Source organism: Canis lupus, chromosome 27 (assembly GCF_011100685.1).
Source record: "Canis lupus familiaris isolate Mischka breed German Shepherd chromosome 27, alternate assembly UU_Cfam_GSD_1.0, whole genome shotgun sequence".
Taxonomy (NCBI): Eukaryota; Metazoa; Chordata; class Mammalia; order Carnivora; family Canidae; genus Canis; species Canis lupus.
The window spans coordinates 42,055,841-42,069,355 of record NC_049248.1 but is presented as its reverse complement, the minus strand read 5'-3'; the positions used below and the strand labels follow the sequence as shown (position 1 = coordinate 42,069,355).

General features: G+C 40.7%; 1 protein-coding gene across 2 annotated transcripts in view; it reads left to right on the top strand.

The window, feature by feature from the left end:
• CERS5 (ceramide synthase 5) overlaps window positions 1-13,154 on the top strand; it is a 30,894-nt gene extending 17,740 nt beyond the window's left edge. Inside the window, exons 2-11 of one of the 2 annotated variants that reach the window (XM_038577627.1) lie at window positions 2,825-2,930; window positions 3,721-3,851; window positions 5,075-5,132; window positions 6,774-6,824; window positions 7,512-7,604; window positions 9,196-9,324; window positions 9,459-9,565; window positions 10,331-10,487; window positions 11,449-11,557; window positions 12,831-13,154. In XM_038577627.1, coding sequence (XP_038433555.1) covers window positions 2,825-2,930; window positions 3,721-3,851; window positions 5,075-5,132; window positions 6,774-6,824; window positions 7,512-7,604; window positions 9,196-9,324; window positions 9,459-9,565; window positions 10,331-10,487; window positions 11,449-11,557; window positions 12,831-12,838 — 949 coding nt within the window. In that variant the 3' untranslated portion in view covers window positions 12,839-13,154. The remainder of the gene's footprint in view (window positions 1-2,824; window positions 2,931-3,720; window positions 3,852-5,074; window positions 5,133-6,773; window positions 6,825-7,511; window positions 7,605-9,195; window positions 9,325-9,458; window positions 9,566-10,330; window positions 10,488-11,448; window positions 11,558-12,830) is intronic. The other variant, XM_038577626.1, reaches the window with a different exon arrangement.
• Window positions 13,155-13,515: the final 361 nt, after the last annotated feature.

The following is a 13,515-nucleotide window of genomic DNA, read 5'->3' as shown; positions in this document are numbered from 1 at the left end:
AGATTTCTCTTTTTGCCTTCTGCCAGAGATAGCATCAGGAAGAACGAAGACTGAACTGTTTCTGGTAAAAATAATAATAGCTGCCTTCCAAAATAATAATAATAGTAATAGCAGCTGCCTTTTAATGAATGTTTACTAAATATCAGATACTAGGTTAGGCATGGGTCATATCATCTCATTTTTAAAATAACCCTGTGAAGTAGATATCATCTCCATTCTATAGGTGAGTAACTCACAGAGTCTCGTAGCTGGTAAAATCTAGCTTCAGGGCATTCATCACCTGACTGCTTCTGGGTTGAGGAAGATCCCTAGATCAGGGAGCAAGAGTAGGAATTGGAAAGGCTATTTTTGTTATTAGATCTACCTCTTCGTATAATTAATGTAGATGAGAGGAGACAGTGCTTTTGTCTCTCATACAGCACCAACTCAAAAGGAAAGAATGACTGACTTAATTACTCCTCTGGATGCTGATCAATCCTAGGTCCCAACTGAGTTCCACTAGAGCAAGGGTAGGATTTGCAAGACCTGTCAGTTGTCAGTTACTGAGCAACTACTGAGCACAGACACAGAATTGTGGTAAACAAAAACATTATTCTCTGTATATTCTGTGTTCATAATGTTTTTAAACATGAGTAGGATGCTAACATATTTGTACACAGAATAATATACAGGAAGTATAAATTAAAGTATCTACTAGTGTTGGTATTTGTTTTTTTTTTCTTTTTTCTTTTTCTTTTAGTATTGGTATTTGAATGAAACTTTTGCACCACCTGCAAAAGAGGTGAGAGTAGGCTACAAATGTGGCTAACTTTGTGCTCTGAATAAATACTTCTCCATGGCTCATAACATAATCTTTTGATTAACTTTGGTGATAGATTTTCACAGAGGAAAATAATAAAGTTTCTTATTCTCAGTCCCTCCCTTAGAGATAAATTCTGGATTCAAATGCAGATCAAGAAAATAGGTCAAGAGCACTCCATCTTATGCTTCCCAGTCACAATGTCATCTAGGGACTCCTTAAGGTGCTAAGAGAACTAAAACTGGTTTTGACTTATCCTGAAAGTGACTACATAGAGTTTTTCCTAGAGCTAATGCTCACAGAAGTTTATGGTTGTGGAGAAGACAGATTTTTCTGTCTCTTTCTCTCTTTCTTTCAGCAGGCTCCACATTCAGTGTGGAGCCCAACACAGGGCTTGAAGTCACAACTCTGAGATCAAGACTCGGACGCTTAACCAACTGACCCACTGAAGTGCCCTCTTTATTTATTTTTTATTTTTATTTTTTAATAAACTGTATGCCCAACATGTGCACTGAACTCACAACCTTGAGATCAAGAGTCATATACTCTACCTTCTGAGCCAGCCAGGTGCCCCAAGAGAGATCTTTTCTTTTCTTTTTTTTTTTTTTAAGATTTTATTTATTTATTCATGAGAGACACAGGCAGAGGGAGGAGAAGCAGGCTCCATGCAAGGAGCCCAATGTGGGACTCAATCCCAGAAATCTGGGATCACGCCCTGAGCCAAAGGCAGACACTCAACTGCTGAGCCACCCAGGCATCCCAAAAGAGAGATCTTTCTTGAAGAACCAAAGAACAGTTCCTTATTTTCAAAGATCTACAAGTTAAAAATTAACTATAATCAATGATAACACCATGGAATCATAGATACAAAATCTTAGGAATCATCTCATTATTTCTTCTAGATGATGAAACCAAGACCCAAAGAGTTAAGTGACTAGATAAAGTTTATATGACTTATTAGTGGTAGATTGGGGATTAGAACTAAATACTAATAGGTAATTTATTTCCCATCTCGTAATTTCCTTCCAGGCTACTGAAAGTTCTAAGTATTTCCATATTTCCATAATCTTTTTTTTTTTAAAGATTTTATTTATTCATTAGAGACACACAGGGAGAGAGGCAGAGACACAGGCAGAGGGAGAAGCAGGTTCCATGCAGGGAGCCCGACACGGGATTCAATCTCCGGTCTTCAGGATCACGCCCTGGGCTGAAGGCGTCGCTAAAACCGCTGAGCCAACCGGGCTGCCCTATTTCCATAATCTTTTGATTAGTCAGGAAGGTGACCAAGACCCAGGATATTTGTATTTAGGAAGAACACAGTCTCAGTTCTACTTTGCCCTCCAATTAAGATCTTCTTGATCTTTTGATGTAAGGAAAACTCCTTACATCATTTATTAAGCATCTCCTTTGTGCCATGGTCTTCATAATACATTGTCTCACTGAATACTTACAAAGTTTTTATAAAGTAGACCAGTGTTTCTAACATTTTAATGGGCAAATGAGGATCACCAGAGGATCTTGTTAATGCAGATTCTGGTTTTGCAGGTCCGGGATGGGGTTTGAGATTCTGCATTTCTAAAAGGGTTGCAGGAAAAACCAATGATGCTTTTGGTCTGTGGCCCTTATACTGAGTAGCAATACTCAATAGCAATGTTGATATTACTTTCATCTTATAGATGAAGAAAACATTCTTATAGAGGTTAAGTAAATTGCCCAAATTCCTATGGGTGATAAGTGATAGACTGATAGATAAAATGATAGGTTTGACCTAGATCTTTATGACTCTAAAGCTCAAGATGTGATAAGGGAAGCAGGGAAAAATGGAAAGAGAGCTTATATTCTAATATTTCTTATTCAGGTCACTTCTCAAGTGAGTCAATGGCAGAATCCAGAACTAAATAAAAAAATACCTAGTTCCCAGCCAAATGTTTTCCCTTTTGCCTCCCCTTAGTCCCCTAATCAGAATCTTTCCTTCATGCTTAGCAAACAGTATTTAGAGTTGGCTTTGGATTTTTATCATTACAGGTTTATTGCCAAACCCTGTGCACTCCATGTTGGCATCCAGGACAGTGATCCTTATCTGGCCCAACCCAATGCCATCCTTGAAAAGGTGTTCATATCTATTACCAAGGTAAGTGGGCAAAGAAATAGGAAGATTCATATGGGGTAGGGGAGAGTAGAAAACAAGTATCTCCAAGGGTAGAATAGGACAGAATGATCTTTCACATTTGGGTAGACCATATAACTATAAGGGGAACTTTATCCCCTCAGGGAAATACCTTTGGGTCAGGATCCCTTAAATAAGTCAAGTTTACATACATTTGAATTTTATTTATTTATTTTTTTTCAATTTTTATTTATTTATGATAGTCACAGAGAGAGAGAGAGAGAGAGAGAGAGGCAGAGACACAGGCAGAGGGAGAAGCCGGCTCCATGCACCGGGAGCCCGATGTGGGATTCGATCCCGGGTCTCCAGGATCGCGCCCTGGGCCAAAGGCAGGCGCCACCCAGGGATCCCACATTTGAATTTTAGACCTAGTAGCCACCACAACTCTTCCTTCCCCAGACACATGTCATATCTTGATTTTGTTTTTCCCTGTTCTAGCTTCTGTCGTCATCTAGTTGCATAATCAAGATGGGGATGGTACTGATAACCTTTGTGGTTTGGGTTTTTAATAGTTTTTTTTTTACTCAGCTTGGGCTGGAGGGAGGAGACAAAATGAGGACGTGTATAAAGGTAAAGGTCTTTGATATGTGAAATAGGACTTCCTACTAAAAATGAGTTTGGGGATGAAACCTAGAAAGATAAACATCCCTTAAATTGCTATAGTTATCCCCCTTTTGCCACTCAGCTAGTCAAAGGGATTTAATGAGAAGGATGAAGAGCAAAGGATGTTCTGACTCTGGTCATACATCTACAGTATCCTGATGAGAAGAGGCTGGAGGGCCTGTCAAAGCAACTGGACTGGGATGTCCGAAAAATCCAATGCTGGTTTCGTCATCGGAGGAATCAGGACAAGCCCCCAACGCTCACTAAATTCTGTGAAAGCATGTAGGTGTGCAGAGGGATGTGGGGAGTGAGGAGAAGGAAGGGTAGGGTATGACTGGACTGAGGTTTTCTTTTGGTAGGACAATAGTAAATGGATGTAGAGGGCTAACTCAATTTATTATAGGCAGGAAAGAAGATAACTGGAAGACTGGTTACCCTTAGTGTCTTGAACATGCTTGCCACTAAGCTACATATTGTAGTTCCATTTTGTTCCCCTTTCCCAAACAGTTGGGGAGTGCGTTCCTATAACTCCACTTATGTAGGTAGACAGGCACACCCTTGTACACCTTGGTAGAGATAGTACCGGCTTGCTCTAAATTGGCATTTTGGTGGGAAACCTCCCTTTTCTGGACATGCTATATTTCATTTCACTGGGTTTTTACTAATTATCGTCTGGCCACAGAATACAATTTATCATGTCATGCAAAAAAATATTAGGCACTATCACTAAGGAGTGTATAGAAGAAAAGGATTTTTTTTTTTTTTTTTTTTTTTTATGATAGTCACAGAGAGAGAGAGAGAGAGAGAGAGGCAGAGACTCAGGCAGAGGGAGAAGCAGGCTCCATGCACCGGGAGCCTGACGTGGGATTCGATCCCGGGTCTCCAGGATCCCACCCTGGGCCAAAGGCAGGCGCCAAACCGCTGCGCCACCCAGGGATCCCAAGAAAAGGATTAAAGGCAGTACACACTTGTGGAAATCTTTTAAACAGGGCTGAAGATGTCTCTATCATTTTAGTTTTTTAGGTAACAGTATTTGTCCCTATTCTGGGAACTTATCTATTTTTTTTTTAATATTTATTTATTCATGAGAGACACACAGAGAGAGGCAGAGATACAGACAGAGGAGAAGCAGACTCCATGCAGGAAGCCTGATGCAGGACTTGATCCCAGGACTCCGGGATTATGCCCTGGGCCGAAGGCAGGCACCAAACTGCTGAGCCACCCAGGGATCCCCTATTTTTTTTTTAATTTAATTAAATTTTTTTTTTTTTTTTTTTTTTTTTTTTTTAAGCACACTCTATGCCCATTGTGGCACTCAGACTTACAAATCTGAAATCAACAGTTGTTCTACTAACTGAGCCAGCCAGTCAGGTGCCCCTCTGGGAACTTATCTTATTTCTCACCCATAATTATCTTATCTCCAAATCTGCTATCTTGACTTCCTCAGCTTCAAAGACTTTCTTTTGAGTGAATATTCATCTAATCTCTGTTCTTTGTCCACCCAGGTGGAGATTCACTTTTTATTTATGTATATTCTGCTACGGAATTAAATTTCTCTGGTCGGTAAGTCTAAACTCTCTGGTCCTCTGTTGGGTTCTAATCATGCTTACATCTCTAGAGATAAAAGTTAAATACCATTAGTTCTTTATCTTCCCTCTCCCCTTTTATTTTTTCTGTAATGCCTACAGCCCAGGTTTATATGCTAAATAGATTGTCTGGCATTGGACTTCAGTAACTTTTTAACTTTACTGTTTCTCCCCTTATTTAGAGGAGATAATAGTAATAATAATTATAATAATTTAATAACTAAATCAGCATACCCTGTGATGGTTTATAAAACATTTGACACAAAAAATAAAATAAAATAAAATAAAATAAAATAAAATAAAATAAAATAAAATAAAATAAAATAAAATAGTAATATAATAAAATAATAAAATAAAATATTTGACAAAAATTCCTGTTCTTCCAAGGAGGAGATAGTTGTAGAAATGGAACTAGTAACTCTTTTAAAGTGGATAAAACAGGTATCATTCCTGTTCTTCAGTTATCAGAGTCGAAGAATTTCAGGCTTTTTGATCCTGATTCCATGGTTGGTGTTGGTTTGTTTGGGTTTTTTTTCACTGTACCACTTTATTTTTCTCTAAATGTTGCAATTGAGGCTTCAGAATACAGGAAGTAAAAAGGCAGAATTGAAGGAAAGGAACAGACAAATACCATCGATGATTTTAATCTTCTTTCAGTAACTGACTAAATCATTAGACAAAACATTACTAACGATGTAGATTTGTAGAACACAATCAACCAATTTGACCTGACATTTACAGAACACTATGCCAACAGCTAAAGAATATATATAATTTCCAAATGCGCATGGAACATGAATTAAGACCAAATGCTAGGCCATAAGTCTCAGTAAATTTTAAAATTTTGAAATCTTACGAATACGTTCTTTGACCATAATGGAATGAAGTTAAAAATCAGTAATAATAAGATATGTAGAAAATCTCTGGAAGTTAAACTCTTCTAAATGACCCATGGATGAAACAAGAAATCACAAGGAAAACTAGAAAATATTTAATGGAATGAAGCTGAAAACCTAACGTAACAAAACTTGTGGAATGCAGCTAAAGCGTACTTAGAGGGAAATTTATAGCTTTAAATGTTTATATTAGAAAAGAAAGTTTTAAAATCAATGATATAAGTTTTTAATTTATGATCTGGAGAAATATCTGGAGAAAGAAGAGCAAAGTAACTCCAAAGTAAGTTAAAGGAAAGAAATAATAACCAAAAAAAGGTAAAAGATTAATGAAATAGGCATAGACAAACAATGGAGAAAATTAGTAAAGCCAAAAGTTGATTCTTTGAAAGGTTTAACTAAAATTGTTAAACCCATAGGAAAAAAGAAAACAAACGATCAATGTCAGGGAGAAAAGGGGTCTCTTAACTATACATTCTGTAGACATTGAAAGGATAATAAGACAACATAATGAAAAGTATGGTTTTTCTATTTGTAATAACATTTTCTTGCTCAAGAAGAAAAACCTAGCCATTTATTGACCCTTTAAGGACCCCTAAATTCCATCAAGAGGGATTCCCTTTTCTTCCCCATCTCTCATGTGGCTCCTGGCATAGACAAAGGGATTTATAGGTAAGCCAGGGTTGAATCCTAAAGCCTGACCTGGATTCTCTGTTTTCTCTTAGTCACCTTGGTTCTGGGACATCCGACAGTGCTGGCATAGCTATCCATATCAGGTACAGTCTGAGCCCTTTCAAAACAGGGCCCTTATGTATATGTGTAAGGTAGGGTAGGTAGGGTAGTCCTAGGGCAGATGGCATGTTTTCTTGGTATTCTTGAGGGATTGGGGGCTAAGTCTCTTTGAGTCATATATTTAGGGTACCTATTTCTGGGGCCCCCATAGCAGTGAAATCCAGTGATCTTTTTGTTCCAGATTCCCCATTATATTCATCCTAATTGGACTGGAAGATAAACAGCTTCCTGGCACTTAATGAGATGCTTTCTGGCTCAGGTGTCCTTTTTGAATCAAGGGTAACTTAGAGTCCCCTAATAAGTGTCTTGATTCTAATCTATACTAGAAAAATGTCAGGGGCTGCTAACAGGGTAGAAGATGAGACCAAGTGTCTTAAATCCCCTGAAAAGCACTAATTGTCCAGAATTCTAGACACTGATTCGATTGTGTGCTAACATTATCTGATCACTAAAGTTGCAAGCTGAAAATGTGTATGGGGAGGGGCAGAGGGAAGAGGTTTATTTCTCTACACCAATCCAAAGTCTGTTAGCTATTACAGGTCTTGGGAGATGATGGGGAGGAAGGATGTCTAATGATTTGGGGTATTGATTGGTCCTCTGAGATAAAGTAACAAGAGATGGAATGAATTTTTGACTAGCCAATATTTTAACTACTACTTTCTTTCTTCCAGCCTCTCACAAGTGGGCTTTATTACTATTATATCATGGAATTGGCCTTCTATTGGTCTCTTATGTTTTCTCAGTTTATAGATATTAAACGAAAGGTAAGGACCCTGGCTCTGTCAACTCTAATTTATTGCATACTCCCCCTTTCTAGCAGCCACTACTACTGCCACTGGATTCTCTGCCCTGACTGGGACCATAAAAAAGGGAGAAAGTAGGTTTAATTGAGACTGTTAGCTTTTTGTAATGTTCTCAGAAATGAGACTTTACTAATGATGAAGTATATCTGAGGTGTTCAAGACAGCCCAGGATAAGAATAGTTAGCCAGCCTTTTCCTTATATTTTCTTTATTTTTCTCTAAGGTTCTTACATGTATAAAAGCTCCGGAGGGACGCCTGAGTGGCTCAGTGGTTGAGTGTCTGCCTTTGGCCCAGGGCGTGATCCCGGAGTCCCAGGATTGAGTCCCACATCAGGCTCCCTGCAGGGAGCCTGCTTCTCCCTCTGCCTGTGTCTCTGCCTCTCTCTCTCTCTCTCTGTCTCTCAGGAATAAATAAGTAAAATCTTTTTTTAAAAAATTAAAAATAAAGCTCTGGAAACTAGTCAGAACTTAGGGATAGCAAGGTCTCATCCAGGAAAAAGCCTGCTTTCAAAAAAGCAAGATCTGGCTTTTGTTTAGCATTGGAGATCCTTGTGTGCACACTTGCTCTTGCTTGCTTGCTCTCTGTTTTCCCTTCCTGGTAACCCCACCTACTCAGAGTCAACTGGAAAGCATTTTAGATGATTTATTTTATTGTTTATTGCTATTGCTTAGGAAACAAAGATTCAGAGAAGCGAGTTGACTTGCCCACATGGTGACAAAGGTGGAAACAAGTTTTGGGGTTTTTTTTTTAAGATTTTATTATTTATTCATGAGAGACACAGAGAGGGAGAGAGGCAGAGACACAGGCAGAGGGAGAAGCAGGTTCCATGCAAGGAGCCTGACGTGGGACTCAATCCCGGGACTCCAGGATCACGCCCTGGGCTGAAGGTGGCGCTAAACCGCTGAGCCACCCGGGCTGCCCTATATGGGTTTTAAAACATCCTAGAACATACACTTGTGAACCCATCCCCAACTCAAGAACTATAATGTACTGTCATATACATGTGGAGATACGACATCCTTGTTTCTCTGACCCAAATTTACCTGTGTTCCCCCATCCTTCTGTCCCTCAGTGAACTGAGACTGAGGTTCTTGGTTGTTTTTTTTTTTTTTTAAGACTTTATTTATTTGGGACACCTGGATGGCTCAGCAATTAAGTGCCTGCCTTTGGCTTAGGGCGTGATCCTGGAGTCCTGGGATAGAGTCCCACATTGGGCTTCCTGCAAGGAGCCTGCTTCTCCCTCTGCCTGTGTCTCTGCCTCTCTCTCTGTGTCTCTCATGAATAAATAAATAAAATCTTTAAATTAAGAAAGAAAAAGAATCTCAAAGATATGACTTCTAGGTCTGATTGCCAACGGAAATTATTTCCAAGTGTCAGGTCAGCATACATGGTCTACATATTCTGCAACTTCCAAATAAAATGTTTATTTTCTGTGCTTAAAGAACCTCTGAGGTAGGGGATGAGATCCTCAGAGAACCATGCAGGGACTGAGTTGGCTAGTATCTCTGTAGCTTTGCCGTTACCTGCCTCTTCTATTTCCATTCCTTCCTAGGACTTCCTGATCATGTTTGTGCATCACTTGGCCACCATTGGGCTTATAACCTTCTCCTACATCAACAACATGGTTCGGGTGGGAACTCTGATCATGTGTTTACATGATGCCTCAGACTTCTTACTGGAGGTAAGATCCCCCAACCCCTCTTTCCTCATTATTCCTCTCTTTGTCTCCTTTTCTTCCTGATAACTGGCTTTCTCCCCAATTCAGTTCTTTTTCTTCCCCCACTCCCCAACTCAGTTTTTATCCTCCTTTCCCAGGCAGCCAAACTGGCCAATTATGCCAAATACCAGCGTCTCTGTGACACCCTCTTTGTGATCTTCAGTGCTGTTTTTGTGGTCACTCGTCTAGGAATCTACCCATTCTGGTAAGTGTTAGGGCCATGGAGCTGTGGTCAGCTAATGGTACTTTTTGCCAATTTAGGGAACAGGCCACCAAAACCCCTATTGCCCTGCTTTATCCTGAGCCTAACATGACCCCTTATGGACTCTCACAGGACCTTACTTCCCTCTAACAGTATTTCTAAGGAGGTATGATCCATACTGAGAACATCCAACTCACTTGGCTGTGGCTTTCTAGACTCCTGTCTGAGGAACAGCCCTCATTTTATGCCTAAGTAATTATTTTGCCTTCTTTTACACTGACTGCAAAATTCTCAGGCTCTTATTTTCCTGCTCTTATACTCTCTCCCCCACCGTAACCAACATATACACCACTCTCACTTTACACTCCTGCTTATGGTGCAAAGCCAATGACTGTAGGTTAGAGATTCCCCTTAGTCTGAGAGAGGCAACTACCAAATTGTTCTATCTGTACCTAAGGATCTGAGGAATGACGAGGATTATGATTAAAATTGCTGCCCCCGGTTTTGTGAAACTCTTCATATTTGAAACGATTAATAATATCATATAATCCATCAGTTCCTAAGATTTACATCTTTCCCTGCCCCTTAAGATAAAAAACTTCATAGCCCCCTTTCTTTATCTTTCACTGTGGATGAACGTTCCTGGCATTTCAACTGTTAGAATGTACAGAGAGAAAACATACTGGGTTCTGCTTTCCCGGAAACCAAGCTTCATTCCCAACTGCCCGGCTGTAACTCTGGAATCTCACCATTGGCCTCTTCTTCTAGGATTCTGAACACGACCTTCTTTGAGAGTTGGGAAATTATCGGGCCTTATCCCTCCTGGTGGCTCTTTAATGGCCTTCTCCTGATCCTACAGTTTCTACATGTCTTCTGGTCCTACCTAATTGTGCGAATTGCTTTTAAAGCTTTGATCCGAGGAAAGGTGAGGAGGAAAGATGGCTTCTTTCTTTGGGGCCAGGGAGGAAGATACATATTACTCATAGACCTTTTCTATTTAGCTTAGCCGCAGGTACTCAAGCAGAAAGCTTGGACTCCAGATTTTTCACCTTTTCTATAAGTGTTTAGCCTGTTAAGACATGACTTAGAGCCAGGAGACCATGTGACTCTTGATCAGAAGATCAAGCCCCACGTTGGGTGTAGAGATTACTTAAAAAAAAAAAAAAAAAAAAGACATAGGTGCAGGAGGAAGGATCTGCCTTCTTCCTGTCCTTTAGGAATGACTATGGTTAAATAATGAACTGTATTATTTTTTGAGATGGCTTCAACCATTTCCTGCCCCTAACCTACCTACTTCAGTGCACTTCATATTTTTGTTTTTTTATCAGGGAAACCTTTTTCCAAAGGAAATTGTATGCAGAGCTCTAAACTACATATAAAAACAGCATTGTTTGATTGCCTAAGAATGGTGTTCACAAGCTACTCCAAGATCCCAAGATATGGGATATGGATGTTCAAGATATGGGACTAAGTACTGGCCTCATCCCACTGTTGAATGAGGCAGTGATCCTACATGAGATAGGTATTTAGGGTTTCAAATACCCACCTTATGCCCCCAGCCCAAAAATACAAAGGACGGTGTCATTTAACAATCAAACTCCTAGTTGAATTGTGCAAGTTCTGAAGCAGTCAGGCTGGGATTTGCCTACGGGCTAGGTAGGGATTCAGCCTTCAGCAATACGGAGTGGCAAGGGGGAGGGGCTCCGCCGGAGAAGATACTGACTGTAGGACAAAGGGATGGAATGTAACCCAAGTATACACGATCTGTTGTGTCCCTGTTCTTTATGGCTGCAACTGGTTTTAGAACTTGCTCAGTGTGCCTATGCATTCTGCTGTAGCTACTGGGTGACTGGACATCTCTTCTCCTGCTTTTCTTTCCTGACCAGGTGACCTATCCAGGAAGGATTAGACCCAGACTCTGTACTCTCCACTCTTTTCTCACCTCCTTCCTTTTTTCTATGCCTGGTGGGAGCTGGACAGTTTCATCTCTTGCATGTAAGTGTATCTGTGCTTCTAGTGTTCAGTAAAGCATGTCTGAATGTGTTTCTCTTCCTTTCTGCTTTCCTTCCTGTTGGCCGTGTTGTCTCTGAGCATGCCTCCCTCCTGACCTTGTGGGGCCATTGTTGACTAGAGCTCAAGTTGGCAGATTCTTTTTCCTAAATGGAGGCAAAAGTTGAGTCTACTCTTATTTTCTCCTTTATTTATTTATTTATTTATTTATTTATTTATTTATTTATTTATTTATTTATTTTAATTTTCTCCTTTTTGAGCCTCCCTTTACCTCAAATCTAGATAGACTCTGCCCTCTGGTAGAAATTTCCTAAAGCTCAGATAATACAGTTGCCTGGGTTCACAGGTCAACAGCTACAATAAACCAGAGTCTCAGAACTAGCCAAAGTAACCGCCCTACTCCTTGGCAACAGCATTTCTAGCTTTGTATCCTTCTCACCCCTTTCTTGTTCTTTTTTTTTTTTTAACAAAACGTATTGAGGGGCACGTGGCAGGCTCAGTCTGTACAGCATGCAACTCTTAATTTCAGGGTTGCAAGTTCAAGCCCCACACTGGGTGCAGAGCTTACTTAACAAATTAAAATAAACAAACAAAAAACCCACACTGATTGTCCTTCAGTCCTAGGGGTTAGAAGTCTGGCAGGTCTCACTGGGTTTCTCTCCTTTACTTTTTATAGTCCATGGTAGAGAACTGGAAATACATTGATGTCATAGGGTACTGAGTCCGGGAAGAGTAGAACTATTGAAAAAAGCCTAGTTATGGATCAGCTCTGGGGATAAACAAAAGTCAGGATAATCAATATGGGGAACTCCAGTGGCCACCACCCCCATAAGACAGAAGCAATGATGACAGCCATCTGTGTTGTTTGTATTGGTCTTTTCTAGCTTTTGAGGTAGGAGAGGAGAAAGAGTGTGTGGAGTTTCCCTCAGACCTACACCCAGACTCAGTGAATGAATTCAGCTCTCCTAGGCTGCTCCAGAGGGAGAGACATACCCTTACCAAAGCAGCTCCTTATTCTATAGGGAACAGAATCAATCAATCAATCATCAATCAGATGATGAGAGAGAAACCGATAAAAAGTCAAAGGATGTTCACAATGGTAGCCATAGCCCAGATAGTATCTTGAGTCAGGTGCAACCAGAAAGTAGGCCACAGTGGGAGCAGTGGCCAAACATGGGCTCTGTGGGCTGAAGTCTGTCTTACGGTAGCAGATGAGTTCTGTCCTCACCTTTCCTATCTTTGGCCCCATCCCACCCAGGTGTCTAAGGATGACCGCAGTGATGTGGAAAGCAGCTCAGAGGAAGAAGATATGGCCACCAACATGAAAAGCCCCTGTGGCAGCAGCTCCAGCAATGGTGCCAATCGGGTGAATGGTCACATGGGAAGCAGCTACTGGGCTGAAGAGTAAGGTGGTTGGTGTGGAAACTACAGCACACATGGATTTGTAGGGCCACTGGCAACGCACTCCTCTTGGGCCTCCCCACATCTACGTGCTTGTGACTAGGGGTCTGCAGGGCACTGAGGAGAATCAAAGAAGCAGATATTTTCACTTTTTAAAAAAACTCTGCCATTTTGTATTTAATAGCCTCCAGGTTCTTTCAGTAATATTATTTGCTGTGTGTGTGTGTGTGTGTGTGTGTGTGCGCGTGCGCGTGCCCGTACATGTATATGCATATGCATTTGTGCATGTGCACGGGTTTCATTTCCTGGGTTGGGGCACAACTGTAGGCTGGGGCCACTAGACCTTGTGCCCCCTTTGAACCCACCTCAATCTCAGACTGGCCTGCATCTTGAATGGTGCTGGCTCTGACCTGTCCCCTCCCTTGTTGTCCACGGCTCTTGAAGCTCTGGCCATCTGAACGGAACAGTAAAGTTCAGCTCCAGGTTTCTGCACTGTTCCTCCTTGGAGCTGGAAGATTTCACATGAAGTTGTACAGAAACAG